The sequence below is a fragment of the Salminus brasiliensis genome, chromosome 19, assembly GCF_030463535.1.
Source record: "Salminus brasiliensis chromosome 19, fSalBra1.hap2, whole genome shotgun sequence".
Taxonomy (NCBI): domain Eukaryota; kingdom Metazoa; phylum Chordata; class Actinopteri; order Characiformes; family Bryconidae; genus Salminus; species Salminus brasiliensis.
The window spans coordinates 7,145,402-7,167,968 of record NC_132896.1 but is presented as its reverse complement, the minus strand read 5'-3'; the positions used below and the strand labels follow the sequence as shown (position 1 = coordinate 7,167,968).

The 22,567-nt window shown below is 40.7% G+C and overlaps 1 protein-coding gene across 1 annotated transcript in view; it reads left to right on the top strand.

Moving 5' to 3' along the window:
- znf277 (zinc finger protein 277) overlaps positions 1-10,839 on the top strand; it is an 11,938-nt gene extending 1,099 nt beyond the window's left edge. The window contains exons 2-12 of the mRNA XM_072663459.1: positions 2,649-2,859; positions 3,275-3,363; positions 4,324-4,406; positions 5,299-5,390; positions 5,558-5,668; positions 5,871-6,003; positions 7,593-7,660; positions 8,107-8,203; positions 8,433-8,475; positions 8,610-8,784; positions 10,192-10,839. Coding sequence (XP_072519560.1) covers positions 2,649-2,859; positions 3,275-3,363; positions 4,324-4,406; positions 5,299-5,390; positions 5,558-5,668; positions 5,871-6,003; positions 7,593-7,660; positions 8,107-8,203; positions 8,433-8,475; positions 8,610-8,784; positions 10,192-10,378 — 1,289 coding nt within the window. The 3' untranslated portion in view covers positions 10,379-10,839. The remainder of the gene's footprint in view (positions 1-2,648; positions 2,860-3,274; positions 3,364-4,323; positions 4,407-5,298; positions 5,391-5,557; positions 5,669-5,870; positions 6,004-7,592; positions 7,661-8,106; positions 8,204-8,432; positions 8,476-8,609; positions 8,785-10,191) is intronic.
- Positions 10,840-22,567: the final 11,728 nt, after the last annotated feature.

Here is a 22,567-nt window from a genome sequence, read left to right as displayed (position 1 = left end):
TAAGGTGTGAGTGAATGTAGGAGTGAAAATAAGGTGTGAGTGTATATAATGTGTGAGTAAAGGTAGGCGTGAATATAATAGTAAATGCATTTTGAGTGTGTGAATTAATGTAGGAATGAAAATAAGGAGTGAGTGAATGTAGGAGTGAATTTAAGGTGTGACTAAATGTAGGAGTGAATATAATAGTAAATGACTATAAGGAGTGAATATAATAATAAATGAATATAAGGTGTGAGGGAATGTAGGAGTGAATAAAATGAGTAAATATAATAGTAAATGAATGTAGGAGGGAATATAATATTTGTAAGTAAATTTAGGAGTGAATATAATTGTAAGCGAATGTAGGAGTGAATATAATTAGTGAATATGAGGTGTGAGTGAATGTAGGAGTGAATATAATTAGTGTATATAAGGTGTGAGTAAAGGTAGGCGTGAATATAATAGTAAATGCATTTTGAGTGTGTGAATTAATGTAGGAATGAATATAAGGAGTGAGTGAATGAAAGAGTGAATTTAAGGTGTGACTAAATGTAGGAGTGAATATAATAGTAAATGACTATAAGGAGTGAATATAATAATAAATGAATATAAGGTGTGAGTGAATGTAGGAGTGAATATATTAGTGAATATAAAGTGTGAGTTAATGTCGGAGTGAATATAAGGTGTGAGGGAATGTAGGAGTGAATAAAATGAGTAAATATAATAGTAAATGAATGTAGGAGGGAATATAATATTTAAGTAAATTTAGGAGTGCATATAATTGTAAGCGAATGTAGGAGTGAATATAATTAGTGAATATGAGGTGTGAGTGAATGTAGGAGTGAATATAATTAGTGAATATAAGGTGTGAGTGAATGTAGGAGTGAATATATTAGTGAATATAAAGTGTGAGTGAATGTAGGAGTGAATATAATTAGTGAATATGAGGTGTGAGTGAATGTAGGAGTGAATATAATTAGTGAATATATTAGTGAATATAAAGTGTGAGTGAATGTAGGAGTGAATATAATTAGTGAATATGAGGTGTGGGTGAATGTAGGAGTGAATATAATTAGTGAATATAAGCTGTGAGAGAATGTAGGAGTGAATATATTAGTGAATATAAAGTGTGAGTGAATGTAGGAGTGAATATAATTAGTGAAAATGAGGTGTGAGTGAATGTAGGAGTGAATATAATTAGTGAATATATTAGTGAATATAAAGTGTGAGTGAATGTAGGAGTGAATATAATTAGTGAATATGAGGTGTGGGTGAATGTAGGAGTGAATATAAGCTGTGAGAGAATGTAGGAGTGAATATAAGGAGTAAATATAATAGTAAATGAATGTAGGAGTGAATATAATATTTGTAGGTAAATATAGCAGTTAATATAATTATAAGTGAATGTAGGAGTGAATATAAGGTGTGTGAGAGTGAGTGTAGGATTGAATAAAAGGCGAGTGAGTGGGGGAGAGGACATTAGTAGGGGTACGAGTAGTGTGTAAAGAGCGGTGGAAGAGTGAATGTGAGGAGTAAGAGTAGCGTGAATATGAGCAGTGTGTGTATGAATGAGAGTGCAGGAGTGGGTGGGACGGGGGTGTTCAGGTTGTGACCCAGTGTGCAGCCCCCTGCTCCACTCCACTCCCCTCATTGAGAGCATGTGGAGCTGGTAGTACGAGCAGTGAGAGCAGCAGGGCTTTATTCTCTGTAGATGAATCATCTCTGCTGGTCAGGGCTGAGGCACAGTCTGGAGAGAGAGAGAGGAATGGTGAAGTGCAATTACAGCAGAGCCTGTGACAGGTTGTTTGAGAAGAGGGTGATGTCACGTGTGTGTGAGTCATGTTTTGAATCATACATGAATCACGGGGCTGCTTTGTGGACGGGTGATGTTCATGCTGTATGCTGCAGTGGAGACCGTTTGTCAGAGGTGTGATGTGTTTTCAAATGGGGTGTAATTGAATGTAATTCAATTGTGGGTCTATTCCGTTATCCGGTATTTTTTGTATACGCTATTTGGATTATTCAGATACGCTACATGGACAAAAGTATTGGGACACCTGCTAATTTATGTCTTTCCACAAAATCAAGGGTATTAAAAAAATAATTTATCCTTCCATCCTGAGTAACTGTCTCTACTGCCAAGGGAAGGCTTTCTGCTACATTTTGGAGCATTGCTGTAAGGATTTGATTGCATTTAGCGACAAGAGCATTAGTGAGGTCAGGATGCTGGATACTCACCACCCCACCTCATCCTAGAAGAATTGGATGGAGCACCATCAATCCAGAGAACACAGCAGTTCCACTGCTCCACAGCTGAAAGCTGGGAGGCTTTATACCTCTCAAGCCCACGCCTAGCATTAGGCATGGTGCCAATAGGTTCATGTTTATCTTCTCTCGATAGTCTAATGTATTGGCAGTATTTCTTTACAGGGACTAGACAAGCTGTGTGTTTCTGGGAGCTGGTGTTAGTGCACATCTGGGTCAGCAATTTAAAGTAGCTAAATGCATTCATTAGATTGGGTGTCCACAGATATTTGGACATATAGTGAATCATTGTGCGTCTCTCATCGGTGTACACGCAATATAGTACATAGAATATATATATATATATAACAGATGTGTTGCTGCCTGTAATTCTCCACACTCTCACTGTCTCTTTCTTCCTCTAGGTGGGCAGGACTGTATTTTGGAGCCGCTGTGCTTTCCCGAGCAGCTGAGCTCTAGTGTTAGCCATGCCTCCTCCAATGATGCCTGTCTGGTGAGCTGCGTGCTGTGCTCACACTTGGCTCCAATGTCTGACAAGGATGGGCTCCTGAAGCACATGGTTCTGGACCACAAACTGGTCATCGCTGACATCAAACTCATCGCTGACTTTCCAAAGTATGTCTCTGATTAAAGTCTCTGTGGTGTCTCTGAAATCTTGGCCTGAGTTCAGCTCCTTTCTTTTATACCTGTAGATTATTTTAGTTATACCTTACCTACCGTACGTCATACCGTTCATTTAGTAATGGTCAGAAGTGCTGGTTGAGTGTGTTTGGCATGCTATTTGTTAAACCTGTGTACTTTCATCAAGGCAAAAAACTTACATATGTGACATAATTGGTAAAATAAAGAGAATGATTGGTCACTCCTGTTATAATCACTTATAATAACATTAAAACAAGCCCTAAGTCTGAAACGTGACCTTACTTCTACGCATAGAAGTTGTTAATAGCTAATAAATAGTGACAGAGGCTGTGTATTATCCCCACTGTTAGATTTAAAGATGTAATTCAGTGCCTTACTCATGATACAGGTACACGCTATACTGGAGGAAAAGGTTTGCAGAGCAGCCCATCACAGACTTCTGCAGTGTCATCAAGACCAACTCTGAAGGACCCACTGGTACAAAAGACTTATTTATTTATTTCTTAGGCATTTTACACTGACTAATAAGAACACAGTGTTTTTAATGTAAAGCACCAAAAGCTAGTTGAGTAATAACAGCGCCCCCCTGTGGCGCATCTTCACATTGCTATACGTGAGTGAGTGAGTTTCAAGCCATGTCCATTAAGTGCATGAAGAGAATCAAATCAGGCTAATTAGGTCTTTTTTTTCTTTTTTATTTAGCAACATAAACATTCATGTGTAATTCTGGGTCAAAAATGATTTCCTGTGTTCCACTACTGTCAAAATGGTTCCTCCATTCACCTTTTTGCATCATTTTATGTTATTTTAAAAGGCTTAAACAAACTAAAACAACTATAAAAGACAAATTTAAACTCTAGAATTGATTTAAACTCTAGGAGAAATTTTGATGTGGTCAGGAGGTCAGAAACCCAGATTTTCTTGTCCTCATTTAGTCACACCTACTGTACCTGCGATCATAAATGCAAAGCATAAACACTAAATACCCAAATGTTTGTGGACATCCCTTCTAATTAATGCATTCAACTGCTTTAGACTGCACCCACTGCTGACACAGATGACATAACTTGTCTAGTCCCTGTGGAGAGGTATTGCCAATAGAATAGGACTCTCTGGAGCAAATAAACATGAACATGTTGGCTCCATGCTGCCTAATGCCAGGTGTGGGATAGAGGGGTTTAAAAACCCCCAGCATTGAGCTGTGGAGCAGTGGAAGTGTGTTCTCTGGAATTCAGTGGAATCAAGACTCTGACAAATGCAGGATAATAAATGAAAGAAGCAAAAAACGAGTAGGTGCGTTTGTCCATATAGTGTGTGTATACGTTTACTAGGCTGTTAATACACGGCGGCATCCTTATCTGCTTACATTATCTGCATCCTAAGCTGCTTACATTTTACGCTCATTTTCTGCCTTTGTTGTTGTTGTTTTTTTTATAGAGCTGCAGGAGAACTACTTCCTCCTGTGTGATGTTCTGCCAGAGGACCGCATCCTTCGGGAGCAGCTACAGCAGAAACGACTGGTGTGTAGTCACTCAGCCTCAACCCACTGACCCAAACACCCTCCTAGCCCAGTGTGAGACTCGCTGACCGCGTTACACAGAGACTTGAGATTGGCACCCATGGTTGGCTGAGAAAGCAGTGGGAGTCTCAATGGCTTTCTACTCATGTCCATTTTATTTACATATTTTTGGCATATTGAAAGTCAACTAAAATAGAAATAAAAACCAGATATATATTAAAATAAAGGTAAATTAGCCAAATCTTAGGTAAATATTTTTTTATTAAAAAAAAGAAACACACACACACAAATCTGATGTGATATTTGATCATGCATTCTGTAAATACGATGTGACCGGTGAGTCTTATGAGAATTATTAATAAAGAACATGCCGAGGAGCCTGGGCTGCCTCTAAGATTATTTCTGTGGGATATAATGAGTCAACATCATCATCTCGCACACATCTCTGGGAAAATCTGCGATAGTGGTTGCTAGGCAACCAGTATTCCCCTCACCTCTGCAGCCTGTACCGCAGCGCGGCGGCCAGCTGTTGAACAGCGCTACTGTGACCTTCCTTAGGCATTCGCGCCGATACGCAGACGAAACTTCAGTCGCTGATTTCGTTTAATTATACAAATTTATTCTGACCTGTATGTTAATGAAGATTATATTGGTGGTTGTTGTTTATGATGTAATTTTGTGTATAAACAACACCAGCTTTTCAGGAATACTCACCTTTACACCATCTTGCTGTTGCTGAAGAATTGAATAGGTTTAAATTTAACACAAATTGCATAAAATGTAACGTTACAGAATACATGTACCTTAATAAAGCATCTATTTTTAATATGTACATATTATGTATGTTGGCATTTTGTGCTTGACTAGTTTTATTATTAATGTGTGTTGAAAAGGAGGAGGTTCTTGAACAGCAGCAGAGGGAAAGAGATGACGATGGTTTTCAGCGTACCTGCATGTTCTGTACTGAGGAATTTATCGGAAACAGGTGAGAACTGCTGTTGGATGCCTCCTGCTTGCTGCCTACCTCACACAGTTCCCATTTTCCTGTCAAAGCACTGTATAGATAAACCTGTTATCTTGTTTTAAATATTTTAATTATTACAGCGACTGGTAAAGCTAGAGACGTATTTGTGCATTCCTTCCCTGCTGTAGGTCCTTGCTGCTCAATCACATGGCCAGAGAGCACTCTTTCAGCATCGGCCTGCCTGACAACATCGTCTACTGCACAGAGTTCCTCGACACGCTGGAGAGGAAGCTGGACAAGTAAGCCTTCAGGCACTGAGCACACAACCCCAGATTACTGCAGAGATACAGTAGATCTTATTAGGTTTCTGTGCGCTTTCCAATGGAAAGAAAAGGAAACATTGAGTACAGCGCCCTCTCTTGGTGGCTGTCGTGAAAAGCTGCTTCTACAAAGTGTTAGTTTGAATAAAATTGTTTAGTTTTTTTTGGTTTATTTTGACAGCATGCAGTGTCTTTACTGTGAGAAAACCTTTAGAGACAAGACAACCTTAAAAGATCACATGCGGAAAAAGCAACACAGGAGGATAAATGCCAACAATCACGACTACGATCGCTTCTACGTCATCAATTACTTGGTATGTTTTTGTATCACAGGTATTCAATTCCAGTCTCTGTTGGGAAAGATCACTTATAGGAACAGTTCAGAGAAAAATCAAGTGAACGTGATTGATCACTGACTCCAGATTTAGTTGATCAGCCAAGATGTTTGATCTCTGCCGTGTGTCTTTAGTTTACAACCGGAGATGCTAGGCTAACATTGCTTACAAACACTGGACTTGGGCTGTCCCTAATCTTGTCTCGCTTTGAAACGTCTCTCAGTCCCTCTCTTAAAGAGGGCTCACACCATCATTAGTTTGACGCAGACACATCACCATAGTTAAGAGCCTAGTTACACCTGGTCACTTCATGCGACTAGTTTCTTGATTGTATCTTGATGAGATTTTAGCCACATGTGTTTACACTGGGTAGTCAAATGCATCACCAGTTGGTCAGACTGATATGACAGCTGTGTGGGACAGAATGTGCAAATTCACTCGTTGTGCTGAAAATATTACTGGTGTTTCGGTTGTACTTGGAAGGGTTTTGGAGAGACGGATGCATTTACACGCCTATTATTGTCCAGGATTTTAGCTGGATAAGGCCAAGTGTAAACACACCAAGGCCAGATACAAATCCGATCACTCAAACCACTTCAGGAGGTAGTCTGAGACACATTTGAGCCACATGTTATAGCAGTGTAAACCCATCTGTCTCTAAGACGCATTCAACAATGGAAAAAAAACCCTCCCAGTACAACCCAGATCACCAATAGCTGCATGACAAGTGGATTTGCATATTCCGTCCCACACAGTGATCGGATGTCAGCCTGACTGACCGGTGACGTATTTGACTGCCAAGTGGCTAAAATCTTCTTAAGATACGATCTAGATACTGGTCACATGAAGTGACCAGGTGTGTACAGGGCCTCGGACCACTCTCTGAAGTGGTTTGAGTGGTCGGATTGGTTTCAGATTGGTTTAAATAAGTCTTGGGTGCGTTCAAAATTTTTTATGTGGCTTGGCCTGATCCAGATATAATCCTGAAACCCAGGTGGCCAAGTGTAAACGGCGACAGTATGAATGACCATACAAGGCTGAATGGTGGGACAGTAATTTTGAGTAAGTAGATCTTTTATCTCACAATAAGAGGTATTACTCTACACACTGTGGTCCAGTTTGAAAGTAGGATAGTAGTACAAAGCAGGACGTTGTGTGGATGGTAACATGGTTCCAGATTTAGTTTAAATGTTTAATAAGGTCTATCCTTGCCATTTTAGTAAATCATTTACAATAACTTTTTTTATTTAGCTTGTCGAAAGATTTTAGAAGCAAATAAATGGAGACTTGGTTGTGTGTTTACAGAGTTCAGATTGGCGACAGTCTAAATCCTACGTTTGTTAGTGATATTAGCCTGGCATCTCCCGTCCTAAATTAAAGAAGCATAATATACTGATATTAACACGTCTTTGGCAGACTGTTAATGGTCAATCAGGGTCATCAGACTTTTTGCTAAACTATTGCTTTAAGGACCATCATTCTGTTTTATTTAGACCAGGCTGGAAATATAAATAAAACAGGTAAATAGTAGCGCACAGAGTTAGTGATGTGAGCTGTGATTGGAGCAGGAGCTGGGGAAGACCTGGGAGGAGGTGCAGTCTGAGGATGACAGAGAGCTGCTGGAGGAGGAGGATGAGTAAGAGCCTCTGTCAAACATTCATTTGCTGAATATAACATATAAAATGTGCCATAACCTTTGTACATGTCATTTTATTTTTTCCAATATGCTAAAATGTTAAATTCAGAAAAAAGTGTACTTACCTTTCACTGGGGCAAACTTTTGCATACAATAATTTTTCATGCTTTATCATTTTTTTTGTGCATGAATAACAAGAAATGCTAAATCTTAAATAATGTCGTTTCAGACATTTTTCAATGACCAAATTGGTCTTACCTTATTGAACACATTGATTTACAGTATTTACAGTATTCTAAACGGCTGTGTCTCAGACTAGGGAATTGGCACTCCTGCCACTCCTTGACACTATCTCTATTTGACAATCTATGTTTGCGTTCTTTAAGTGTTTTAAATCCTCAACAGCCCCTACATGATCTTTATCCTTTGCTCTGTGGTGAATACAGTGACTGGTCGGACTGGCAGGCTCACCCGGTGTGTGCAGTGTGTCTGTTCTGTGAGCAGCAGGAGGAAACTATGGAGAAGATCTACACACATATGCAGGTCAGATTCCCACTGAGTATCATTATATATTATAAATGTGACACAGCCAGGAATCAGAATGTCAAGGAGCAAACATGGTGGACTGGTATATATATTACTGTAGATGTACTGGATTAATATTATTTAGAATCATGTTTGGCCTGGATCCTCTGTCCATTCACGCAGCATACAAAGGTAGAAGTCACCATTTTGCCGTACATGTGTGTTTGTTTGTTTTTATTTGTTACAGAAAGATCATGAATTTGACCTCCACAAATTAAAAACAGACCTCAGTAAGTAGAGCTTAACCTTTGATACACTTAATTCGAGGACCTTACAGAATTGGATCCTCCTCATTAATAATAATATTACAATTAATTGTTCAGACTAATTTTAATTGTATAATATATGCTAATAATGACCTCAGATCTGAAGTTTTACCAACAAGTCAAACTGGTGAACTACATCCGCCGTGAGCTCCACCAGTGCCGCTGCTATGGCTGCCAAAAGAAGTTCAAAGCCAGGGAGGAAGTGGTGAAGCACATAATGGAGGCAGGTCATGTGATGCAGCTTCCAGAGGTGTCTCACTGGGACCAACCACAGTAAGTGTAGATTTAGACATATACTTTTTGTGGATTATTATTATTTGGAATCAGCTTTGGCCTGAATCTACTGTCCATTCAAGCAGCATCCAAAGATAATATGAAGTAATCATTTTACTGTACCTCAGTTACTGTGTTTTTGTGTGCCAGTGTGTGTTGTCTGCATATATCACCTTACACCGTCACACCACAGTAGAGTGTAAAAAGTTGTTAAGCTTATTTATTAATCATTACATTCAATAATTCAGTGCTTTCTAAATGCTAGACCCCCTTACAAGGCTCTTATGCAAGCTCTTAATCAACTCTGTAACTGTAGAAGTCTGAAGTTATTATTGTCATTTTGCTGCTAATTGAAAAAAATGCATAATAGCAGTAGCATGGAACAAATACAAAGGATTTATTTATTGATTTTGATTTTTTTTATTGAGTGTCAGCACTATACGCAGAATATTCTCTTGCGTCAGTGATATATGATTATATAATTAATATGAAATTTACAAGATGCTTTTGTGAAAACTATCACTTCCATTGGCTAAATACATCATACAGTCTTTAGCTACACTTCCATCAACAGGATTAATTGACATTTGTTGGTGGAGGCTGTGGAACTGGAAATTATCAGTAATATTTAATAAATGTCAATGTTTTCGGTTGAGCTGGGATAAGCGATTGGATAAGCAGTTTGTTTACATGTCAAACACAAAGTTTTATATAGATTAACTTAAACTAATACAGCAGCCTTTTTTCTGGAACTGACCTCATGATAAACTTTTTTTTAACACAAAAAGTTTATCAGTTTGATTGAAATAAGCTTTTAGGCTGCAAAAAAGCAATGTAAAGACTAATAAATAAATACAAGATATTTGGCATATTTGGGCAGAGACAATCTAAATGAGGAGATCAGTCACTGGTTGAAATATGAATAGGAGTTCTCGAAATGCTCAACATCTCAACGTCTACAGATAAATTCTTGCTCTTCAAACCGAAAACCGAAAATCAGTATTTGATGCATATTTGAACCAAATGCTTTGTCAAATGTTTATTTTTGTCAGATTTGATCAGTGAATTAGAATATGTTTGACCTTCAGTTTCAAGTTTTGGTCTCTCCTCATTCATAGAGATTGGAGCCTGGTCTTGTGTGACTGGAAATAACTACCAGGCAGTGTTGCAAATATGATAAGCCAGTGATAAGGATCTGACTTCCCGTGCCCATCAAAATCCACACAAAGCGCTTATTTAAAAAATGAGAAGCGGGTTTTTACTGCTGTAGGATGCAGGTAGTCATGTTTACAACAGACGTAATGATGTTACATTTATCTATTTGTCTGAGAGCTTCCTTTAAACAAATGAGTAGTTTAAGAATGTCTCTATGACTGATCTGATGTCTGTACCTCCCTCTGTATTTAGGTACTACTTCCCTACATATGAGAACGATGCCCTCCTAACTGCCCTGTCGGACAGTGACAGCGAGTCTGAAGGAGCTGACCGCAGCTGTAACGTCCCAGTGTTTCCTGAAGACATCTCCAACCTGAATGCCATAAAGCAGAGCAGCGTGCTGAGCAAACTCCTCAAGGACCGAGGCGACCCCAACTAAAGCTGCCATGCAGCGTTTACGCAGACTTTGCTGCCAGAGTGGAAACCTGCAGGTTGCTCATTTGCAATGGAAAGGGCTCTCTATGATGCATGTTGAAGCCTTTTGCGCAACTGCTCTATGATTCATTTATACAGAGCAGCCTATTGATGATGCTGCCGACTGAAAGGAAGGGAGTGTTATTTATGTTAATGTGAGCGGATATCGTGCTCACTAAGCACCACTTTTGGCGAGCTTGTGTGAAAAGGTACATTGACGAAGCGTCCGACTTTCCTCAGGGATATTTTGGGGAAAACTGTTGCAGAAGAACGTTCGCTCGGAAGCTTGTGTATGCTCCTGCTCTAGAGTCATTCAGACTGAAAGAGCCTCCCTTAAGTGATTGTCCTCAATAGAAAATCTGAGAAAGCTTTCCAATAATTTTATGTCAACTCCTTTTCTAATACATTAAAAACACCATGTCTTCACATTTAGCCTTTTTTGATTCTGGCCTGGCACTGTGATGGACCTGCCTTGAAATCATATCTCAAGGGTCTACATTTTGTTTCTTAATATTTATATTAAGAATAAAAACATATACCTGATCACTGGCTGTAATTAAACATGATTCAGCAGATACTTAGTAATACATGTAAAGTAATACATATTTTTTCCTTAGAAGAAAATTATATTTGTATTAATTACATTTACAAATCAATGATTTTTAAGGAAATGTCTTTTGCCGTTTAGTTATAATGCCTCCATCTCTTAATCCTGTTCAAATGACGATCAAATCTCCATATGAGACTTGACTGAACATTTTAGTGTGTATTGATGTTTTGGATGCATGACTTCTAAGAGAAATGGCTAAATATGACCTGACGTTATTCTGCTTTACTAAAATATACATCCATCCCCTATATAAGAATCTCCTCTCTTGAAATCCGAGCTAACTCTGTAAGTCAGGTGCAGTTAGAGCCATTCACTGGTTCCTCGTCCAGTTAACTTCTCAGCCTTACTGGTCTTTGCCGGAGTTCTGTTCTGTGGTGCTTTGCCCAGAGCGATCTGTCGAATGGACGATCCAAACGTAAGAGTGTTCAGAGTCTCTGCAGCATCTTCCACGTCAGGACCCACATGCACAAACACACACACCTGTCACATAGAAGGACGGACGGATTAATGATCAGCACATACATTATTCAGGTATAAATGATGGAGGACATGGAATATTCTAAATAACGTGTGTGTGTGTTTTATATATCTCATAAGCAGTGCTTCGACTGACCTTAGCATCACCACTAAGACAGGGCTGGAGCACATGAGTGAGTTTGGAATTCCGGAAAGGCACGTGAAGAGCGTTACTCTTCAGAGCACTGAACACCTACAGCGTGAAGAAGGACCACAGGAACGCTTTCTGAGGTTTAGGATAACAAGTAAATCACATTAATCTTCATTCACACTGTTTTCCACTTAACGTTAAGAAGTGTGTGAGCTTTTAAATTCTTGTCTCACAGCATAAATAAACCTGCCTTAAACACAAAACTAAAGTTAGATAGATGATAGAGATAAATACACAGATGTGCAAATGCACACACACACAGCTTGTCTAGTCCCTGTAGAGAAATATTCCAAATAGAATAGAATAGGACTCTCAGATACACATGAACCTGTTGGCACCATGCTGCCTAATGCCAGGCGTGGGCTAGAGGGGTATAAAGCCCCCAGTATTGAGCTGTGGAGCTGTGGAAGAACTGTGTTCTCCGGGATGATGGTTGGTGCTCCATCAAATACTTTTGAGGATGGTATGGTAAGCATCCACCATCCTGACCACACTAACACTAATTGAAAGCCCTCCCTAGACAGTATGTGGTTAGTGGAACTCATAAAATGGACAATAAGTGTAAGGAGGTGGTATTAATGTCATGGCTGATTGGCGTATACACATACATAGGCAGTGGGGTCTAACATTTTGAGACCAATAGTGAAAATAGTAGAATCTCTAGGTGCAGATTAAAATTTCTTAGTATTGGTGTTTGTCCCCCTTTTGCTATAATGACAGTGTGCACAATAGCTGCCTGGACTCCAGTCAGTGTGTTAACCTCTTAACGCAGGAAGGCTTATCACACACTAAGGTGTATTACTCCGTAACTATAGGGACTTCTGTGCAAACCGGTGGGGCTATTCTTTGGTAATAGAAGTTTGTAATAACACTCAGGGGGGTATAGGCTTTTAAAGGGGTCAAAGCTTCTGATAAATAGAACCGATTTGGGGCTTTGGTGTCTCAAATTGCTTAAATTCAGATATTTGCTTGAAATAGTGAAGTCATTACTTTCATTTCTTCTAAATGTTCAGAAAAGCTTCACACTTTTATCCAGAGAAGAAGAGGGTTTCTTTGGCACACCTGTCTGAGAGTCATCAGAGACTTGTTAATGGCTGTTGTTTCTGTGAGCCGCTGGCCTGTGGCTTGTGTTTTAGACATGCGCTCAGAGCCGGCCAGCTCACACAAGGTCAGCACTCCTCGCGTGGTCACTCCACACACTGGTTCTGTACACTCCACCGTAACAAGGAGGAGGAGATGAGAGCAGGAGCTGGCGAAGAGAAAGAGTCAGTCAATTGCTGGACTGTTTGGTGTATTCTCAAACACTGAGGCTGAAAATGAGGTTCTTTGGAGTGGTACCATAGAGGAACCACGTTCAGTCTTTTTGGGAATGAAATGTGTGAGTGTGAAGAACCTCCACATCATGTAAAGCTAGAGAACCATCTGGGAACCTTACTTTTTTAAGAGTGCAATCAGAAATAATGGCAGGCCAACAGTTACTGACAGTAATGGGTCTGAGAGAAATGCACTCTTGCTTTTGGGAGGAGTAACCAGAGAACAGTAGTGATCTCACCTTCCTGTATTTGCTTCATCTGAAGTGAGGCAGGAGTTTTTCCCCCCCGTTTCAATGACGTTTATGACGTCTTCTCGCGTTTTCACCTCCACTTGGGTCAGGCCGGGTACGGTTACTGACCTGCCCTGAGCGCGGATCTCCACCTCACTGCCCGGGTTCTCAGACAGGAGATCAATCAGGCTCTCCACATAGATCTCCAGCATGGAAATCTAATGAGAATCAATGAATGGTTAAAAATATCACCTGCACATTTATTGTTGTCAAGACTTTATACTAGATTTTGGAGCAATGCTGTGAGCGTTGGATTGCATTCAGCGACAAGACCATTAGTGAGGTCAGGATGTTGGATGATCACCACCCCAACTTAGCCCCAAAAGTTTTGTATGGAGCACCATCATTTCAGAGAACATTAAAACACAAAAACATCTGATCTAGGTGCTAGGGCGTGATCATATATATATATATATATATATATATATATATATATATATATATATATATATTCACCGTAGTTAGGATAAGTGGGTAGGTGGCGCTCTCCTCTCATCACTCTTAAAGCGATGTCGGGTGTGCTTTCCTGCCTGGTAATGCCGCTTGGCAGCAGTTCTAAAAGAGGAGGTGTCTGACTTTGCATGTATCAGAGGAGACGTGTAAAGTCTTGACTCTTCTAGTGTCGGCAGCATTGCTAGTGGTAAGGGAAGTTACAAATGGGAGGGTTTATTGACCTAAAAAACTGTCCAGTGGCGGTCTAGATTTCTAGAGCAATCTTATAAGATACAGTCATGTAATTTCCAACCAACACGAGAAAACCATTTATCTCCAAAATAGTAACTTTAAAATACAAGCAAAAACATACATGACTTCTTATGTAAGTTCATGTGATCCCATTTATCAAGACATTGTCATGCAATGTTAAGAGAAACCGGACTTAAATAATGGGGAAAAATAAAAATGGAGAAAAATGTCTCAGGTTAATAATCGTAGAGCTTTGTGACGTTAATTTGTTTAATATCATACCTTAAGCGTGTATGTGCAGCTTTCTCTCTCATTACACATGCGCAGCAACTCTGTGACTGACCTGAAGGCAAGAAGAGTAAACACAAAGCATGCCTTACAGAAGACTCCTTTCTGAAGAAGGCAGACAATAGTTTTGGATGATGTGGCCGGCTGGGTGATTTGCGATTGCGCGAAGGTCCCTGAGTCCAGAACAAAGGCAACCCATCTCACTACCACACACACATATCTCTGCAATGACTGTGTAAGAGGTGATGATGCTATCATGCTATCAAAACAGAAGGAAACCCAAACTCCTTGTTGAAACCTGAGTACACCCTCAGGCACAATAATGAGTTGGCTAAGGCCGTGTTTACCAGAATCCCAAACAATCAGGGTGGATTAGGCTGCTTTACGCCTCAATAATCAAATATAACACCCTAGTCTGTCCTAAGGTTACACACACTGTAGCCTAATTTCTGAAAAAAGAGCCATCGTAATGAAGAAAAACTGATCAGTGGATCTCTATGCTTATTGCTTTTCAGTCTACGTTGGTAGTGTATGTTTAATAAATACGCTAGGCATGTTTGGGTCATTATTTGTGGGAGATTATTGTAAGCTTTCTTACCGGATGTTGATGCCTGGATTGTCTTTAAGGCCCATCATTGTGTAGATCTTCCCAGAGCCCGACTGACCATATGCCAGGATACAGACGTTGTATCCATCCAAACAGGATGTTATAATGGGTAGAATCCCATCAAATACTTGCTCCTATATTCGAAATAAAAATGGGAACTTTAATTTCATCAAAAGGTTCAAAAGATTTGACTGTTTTATTTGATTACATTTAGATGTATTTTCTTATATCAAAATGACTTTATTCTGAAGTTTTTCCCCTCCAATTTGGTGCTGCCAATTAGTGCATCCTCCATAGCTTCCCCTAGCATTAGCAATTCTCCCGACACTAGGCTCCTCCGATACATGTGAAGCCAGCCACCGCCTCTTACTGAACTATTGCTGATGCAGCATCGTGGGACAGTTGATGCCTTCAGGGGAAAACGCCGGGTCGCCAGCTCCACTGCACCAGCTAACAGATGCCTGTTTCGGCCAACATTGCTTAAGAGTGATGAAGGGAGAGAGCGCCATCTACCTACCTAGAGAGAATATGACTAATTGTGCTCTCTTAGACTCAGGCCACTGATGGCAAAGTGGCATAGCTTGATTTTTGGGATGAGTTAGGGAGTTGGGGATGCATTAGGGTGGTGATAATCCGGCATCCTGGCCTTACTAACGCTCTTGTTGCTGAATGCAGTCAAATCCTCACAGCAATGCCATGCAAAATCTAGTATAAAGCCTTTATCCCTGGACAGTAGAGACTGTTACTCCAACAAAAGCAGGATCAACTCTATTTAATACACTTGATTTTAGAAGAAGCAACTAATGAGCAGGTGTCCCAATACTTTTGCCCATATACTGCATAAGCCCAATTGTTATGGAAAAGTTTGGACTAAAATTCCCAATCCTGGAGAAACTTTGTTTTAATCTTTCCTTTTGGATGTGTGGATCCTTTGGCAGTGATCTGTGAGCTAAATGGGAGGTCATATGTAAATGCGTTCATGGTTACGAGCCTGCTGAAGTCAAACAGCCTGTCTCTGCAGATTACTTTCTGCATATGGACTGTATGGACGAGGGAGTGAACGCTACATTCAGAAAATGAGTTTGGAGCTTCTCTTGCCTGAGATGCGCTTGAGGAAAAGACTTTGTCAAAGATGAACTTCTTCTTGCCTCCTTTCTGGACCAGCAGCAGCTCCTGGTCCGAGGGAACCTCCAGGCAGCCTGCAGATCCTGCTGAGTCTGACTGGCGTCTGCAGCGGCAGAACACACGTATCTTCCCCTGCAGCTCCAGAAGCTTGTTATGCAGTGCCCTCCTCTCTGAGGCCTCCTACAGATGTTTACAAACCGTCAGCAACTCTTTTTACACTTTTGAACTGCAACCCCAGGGCGGTTTCTCACATGTCATGAGAATAAGCAACGAGAACTTCTTCAGAAACTGTGGGCCCCAACAAATAGTGCACAGCGGTTCTCCTTAAATAAAACATACTTTTTTTCTTTTTTAGAACTTTAGATGCCTGCCTTATGAAAGAGGGAGCGAAGCTCCTCCACAGCTCCGTGTTCTTGTTGCCATCTCTGAATCATTAGCTCAGTCTCAGCTCTAAACTGCTGTAGCTGCTCCTGCATGTCAGCGAGTGTGTCATACACCAGGCCACGCAGGTGTTTACTGAAGAATCTCAGGTCCCGGGTTAAACAGCTAACCTGCAAGGCAGTATGGACACAGCGGGTCAACATTTACAACATAAACTGGAAAAAAAGAAGCAATAATTCGAGTGGTTCCAGTTAAAATTGCTACAATTATAAATACAACACCGGTAAATGGGCAGTAATTTAAAGGAATGCACTGTTTTTCCTTTTTTATCTGATTCCTATCAACTGTCGGGTAATATGGATTATCTTGGAACAACAACCTCATCACATTGCCCTGTATTTAAAGCGTGATGCTAAAGCCTAATGCTTGGGGTTGAACCCCACAATATGCCAGTAAGATCCTTGGGCTCCTATTGCACTTATCTGTACCATGATTGAACTGGAGGTAACCCTGGATACTAACATCTGGCAAATGAAATAAACGCTACAGGTTGTAGAGTTGCAGTGTAGTGGTTCTCTCTATATAGGGAAATGCTTGCAGATCTCTCTCTGTGGTAATGTGTGTTATGACAAAGATGTGAGAACTAGACATTAGGTTGACAAATGACCTGCTGAAGGTGCTGGGGGTCCACTGATGGTATGAGGTCAGCTTTGGCATGTGGGTCAGCAGAGTGGCTCAGAAGAGATCGGAGCTTCTCCATGGCAACGCGCTTATCTGCCTCCAGCTGGACCACTCTGCGGGTCAGATTCTGCACCACATCAGATAAATGCTGAGACTCCTGAGACAGACAGCTGTTTCTCTGCAGCAGGTCCTCAGCCTCCTTTTCTTTCGACTGGAGCTTCTTCTGGAGCTCCTCAATGAGCCGGTCCTTTTCAGAATGACTTCTACAGAGTGTAGATTTTCACAAATATCAGTGTCACACCTCTCCAAATAAACCTAGCCAAATAAAATAAGCCTATTTTACATTTGCAAGAACAGAAATACTCTGAAATACCTTTCCCAGGTGCAATTACCTGAATGAGTTTACCTCAGGATAACACTGTGCTGCTTTATGTGGCTCAGAGAGGACGTCCCCAAATATGGTGAGGTAGACGGAGATGACCTCGTCAGGGTCGTAATTGCACTGCCTAAGAGCTGCAGCAATCTCTTTCTGATCCACTAGTCCTGGGAGAGCTTTCTGGAAGAGACAGATCAGAGCATTGACCTTCTGTGAATTGCTGGCATACAGGTCAAGAACTATTTGAAAAAAGCACAGTTTAGCCCAAATAACCCATGAAATCCCTTTAAAAGCCTACATGTAGGCCCACATCTCCTCAGTCTCTCTCATAGCTACATATTCTACATATCTTACATATCTTACATATCTAACATATCTTCTAAAAAGAACTTGGTTCTTCAGACAGATGGTTCTTTAAAGGCACAATCATTGGGACACCTGCTCAGTAGTTGCTTCTTCTGAAATCAAGGGTATTAAAAAGTGTGAATCCTGCTTTTGTTGGAGTAACTGTCTCTACTGTCCAGGGAAGAAGGCTTTCTACTAGGTTTTGTAGCTGTGAGGATTTGACCTTGTTAGTGAGGTCAGGATGTTGGACGATCACCACCCCACCTCAACCCCAACTCCCCACAACTCATCCCGAAAGTATTGGATGGCGCACCGTCCATCATTCCAGAGAACACAGTTCTTCCACTGCTCCACAGCTCAATGCTGGGGGGCTTTATACCCTCAAGCCCACACCTGGAAATAGGCATGGTGGCAACAGATTCATGTTTGTGCCACCACATGCATTTCTAATGCATCCCTGTTCGTCAGACTGAAATCCATTTGCTGTGTAGGACAGAATATGCAAACTCGTTTGTTCTGCGACCGTTCCTACTGGTGTTTGGGCTGTGCTGGGAGGGGTTTTGGTTGTCTAATGCGTTTTACAGAGACAGATGTGTTTACACTGCTGTAACATGTGGCTCGGCCTTCATCCAGGGATAATCCTGATTCTCTACAGTGAAGTGACCAGGTGTGAACAGGCTGAAAGAGCTAAATCTGGTGAGATTTTATGAACTGTATTAAGGAACAGACTGGAGAAAGGAGAAACCAGGGAATTACTATGACTTGTTGGACTCTGTGACGAACAAAATCAATATCCATCTCCCAGTGTAGAGGCAGCAGAAGCCACAGGCCTGTCCGAGCATCAAAGTACCTGCAGATATTGATTGTCTCCTGTAAGAGAAGAAGAGTTTGCTTCACGTTGCCAAAATATAGATCTGAAATAGACTGGGGTAAGAGAGGCAATGTGTAGTAGCAACCTCAAACATGCAGATCCTGAGAGTTCCTTTCCCCTGGATATAAACCCCACTCAGACGACCATCTTCAGTCAGTGTGGGGGCAGTAGGTGCAACCTTGTTGCTGTGAAGAAATTTCTATACAGAAAACAAATATCATGAACAAAATAAATTCACTCTGGACTTTTTCAACGTGCGCTGCATTTTAGATAGACGAGCCGTCAACCGCGTACCTTGCAGCTTGATTTAGGGCGTGTCAGTGTGTCTTTGCTATGGTAACAACAGGAAAGGTACACCTTGCACAGCTCGAAATGCTCAAAAAAGGCATGTATTAAGTCTCTTAATTAATCATGGGTGTGTTCTCGGCGTAATGTGCAATAAACCAATCAGCGTGTCACTTGCCCTTCCCTTTAAGAGCCAGGTGCGTCTGATTTTGGCGGATAGCTATTTCAATTGCGCAAATAGGGGTGTACACACGCTGGGCACGTGCCTGTGTTGACAATTTACTGCCAAGATAGCAATAACGTCTGTCTAGGTTGTGTTCAGTCAGTGGCGCACCTCCTGTGTTTTCCATTGCCAAGATAGCAGTACGCCAGAAATGTACCCGAACACACCTCATTTCGATACCACCACGCCCATCGGTGTAGATATATTCCCAAGCACCACTATTGCTATTTAACCACGTACGTATACACGTATATGGTTCTCTGTCTCAGCTTCACTTGCTCACCACAATACTCAGCATGCATCACATAAATACACTATGTGGACTAAAGTATTGGGACACCTGCTCAGTAGTTGCTTCTTTTGAAATCAGTTGTATTAAAAAGTGTTTGTTGGAGTAACTGTCTCTACTGTCCAGGGAAGAAGGCTTTTTACTAGGTTTTGTAGCTGTGAGGATTTGACCTTGTTAGTGAGGTCAGGATGTTGAATGATCACCACCCCACCTCAACCCCAACTCCCCACAACTCATCCCGAAAGTATTGGATGGCGCACCGTCCATCATTCCAGAGAATACGGTTCTTCCACTGCTCCACAGCTCAATGCTGGGGGGCTTTATACCCCTCTAGCCCACACCTGAAAATTTATCTCAGAGTCCTCTTCTATTGGAAATTCTTCTCTTAATGACCTAGACAAGCTGTGTGTGTGCATTTGCACATCTGTATCAGCAATGGGTGCAACTTAAAGTAGCTAACTTTGTCTACCCTGTCACCATGCAGACCCATCAGTGTAACTGGTAAACCTCAGCTCTCACTTACCTCCCAGCGGAGTGTGCTGGCTTCTCCTGTGCTTTTTCTCACCGAGGCTGCACTCCCCATATCCAGCTAAGCGCAACTTCAGCCGTACAAACAACACAAACTCATGACCTGCACAACTGACTCCCTACAGCCTCCAGACCATTGCTGCTCTGCTCTACAGTCCCGCTACAGCAGTAACCTTATAGCAACTCCAGCCTCTCACACCCAGCATTAATGTTAGATGATTACAGCCACAGCCTATAGTTCTCTGAGTTCTCTGTGCTCTGCCACACCCATCTGCCATTCCTCCACTATTAAGTACATGCTCAATGATAACGCTCAGCAGCAGAACATGGTCGGAGGTTTGGATGAAGTGCTGTGTCCAGCTGAATATTCTACATTCGGTTGTTGTATTCAGGACCTTTGTGCTGTCATCACTCTGACACTTGGCAAAGGAGAAGGATGACATTTTACACAGGGTAATGTGAGACTAGCAATGTGCAAGATGGTGTAATTATACTGTAGACAGATTCTGTGACCAACTCAGACCTTCGATACTGTAAATATGTATATAGTCAAAACCTCATATCTCCAAATTGTTCATGGGGAAGGGGACAAAATGTTCATATTGGTGTTTTTAAAGGTTAAAATTACATTTTGCTTGTATGTGGCTTGTTTGCAATGAGATACATAATAGGTTATGATATTATTTAAAAGGCAAAATATTGTCTTCCCCTATTTTTCCATTTAAATGTAAAAACTATACACCGCTGACTGCAGAAAATTTATATTAACCAATAATACCATGGTTACCACATTTAATACTTCATTTTAAATGATTTGTTTTTATTTCATTTTTCATTTTTATTTAATTTCTACTGATGTTTCTTACAAAAGAAAATTTGACGCAAACCAAAACAGAGCAGGAAAACAGGCCCCAAAACAGTCTTAACTCCTTTTATTTACACCCCAAAAATGCACATACATCCAGCCCACTAGAGAAAGCTATTCCACAACTAAAACTACAACAAGGTAAAATGTGATATTCACTTGAATGGTGGAGTTGATCCTTAATCAGTTTTCTGAGACAAGCAGCACATCAGCAACAGTATCTGCTAGTTATGGGAATACAGGTTGCTGTATTAAACAGGCCTCGTGTCCGCAGAAGGACAGCTAGACTCAAATTTAGTTCATTCAAAGCCAGGGATGTCAGCGGGTATCCATGCAAGGCCAAGCCAACTAATTCTGCTCCCATGAAAACAAACTGGGCTACCTCAGACTAGAGCCAACTACACATCAGAGGACTAGAGCGAAGGAGTCAAAACCCAGAGAAGCGAGCGGGTGCTAACCTAATAGCTATCACTAGCCACTCTCTTCACCTTGAAAACCACCCACCGCACCAACAGGACAGCACCGCTTATCTGCCATAAAAATAATTGCAAAAAAGAATTGCAATGCGTGGCTTCTGTGGTGCATCGCAGTGTCGTAAAGCAGGCAATAAAAGACGCATGATCCCTCTGTCTGAAATCTGTGTGTTTCATTCTGAGGCAAAATAACAGGGTTGTAAATTGGTTTGTAATACTGCATCTGAGTATTTCCACCCCAACCAAAGTCACATACTTACCATTTATACATCAAACAACGACTTCAAATATGATCAAAACATGTATTTTATGACATCTTTAATATGTTACTAGTGTGTTAGCTTATGGCTTAGACTGCAACACTGTAATGCTAGTGCTACTTTTTTGTTTCTAATATCGCATATCTATAATGAAGAGCGCTCTGATACACTGAAAATAGAGTTGCCTAGTGGGCATCAATACCAGAGCCGGTTTATGGAAAGCCTGGCCACTGCGAGTTCCTCAATGAATGGGGGCGAACGGGCTAAATTAGTGTCTAACCACTTTTCCAGGATCTTCCTTTAACTTTGGAAAGTAGAATGATGTATAAAATAAAAAAAGAAAATATAGCTGTTTATTTCAATTTATCTACAGCAAACAAAGACTTTCAAAAACATGTCTGTGGTGCTGAGAAAATGCAGTATAATAATGATCAAACACTTAAATGATAAATTATGTATATAAATCTATAATAAATATAAAATAGATATATATATGATTTTGCTCCATATTAACCCATTCATTTTGGATCTGCTCGGGAGCGCCCTCTAGTGTTTGACAAACCCGGAGGACGTTATCAAGTGGCAATTCTCTCTACAAGTTCTCTGTCAATACTGCCTTTCTTGTGGCAGAGTAGGGCTCCATTTCCAGACCAGGTAAATATGTCACCCTACACTACAATAACAGTCCTTGGGCAAGACTCCTAATTCTACATTTAGCTTCTTGTGTACAAGAGATGTTGTTGTGGAAAAGAGCATCAGATACCACAAATCCAACTGTTAATATTATTGTAAGACTATTTATGTTTATTAATAGTGATTTCAGCTACTTTCTTTTGATGTAAAAAAATGCAGCATAAATTATATCTGGAAAACACCCCCATACACCGCAGTTGTTAGTGTTGGCACTGCATAATAAAATATTTGAACCTTGCTAAAAGTATTGGATGTTCTGGACATGTTGTGTATATGATAAATGAAAGACTACATTGCAGG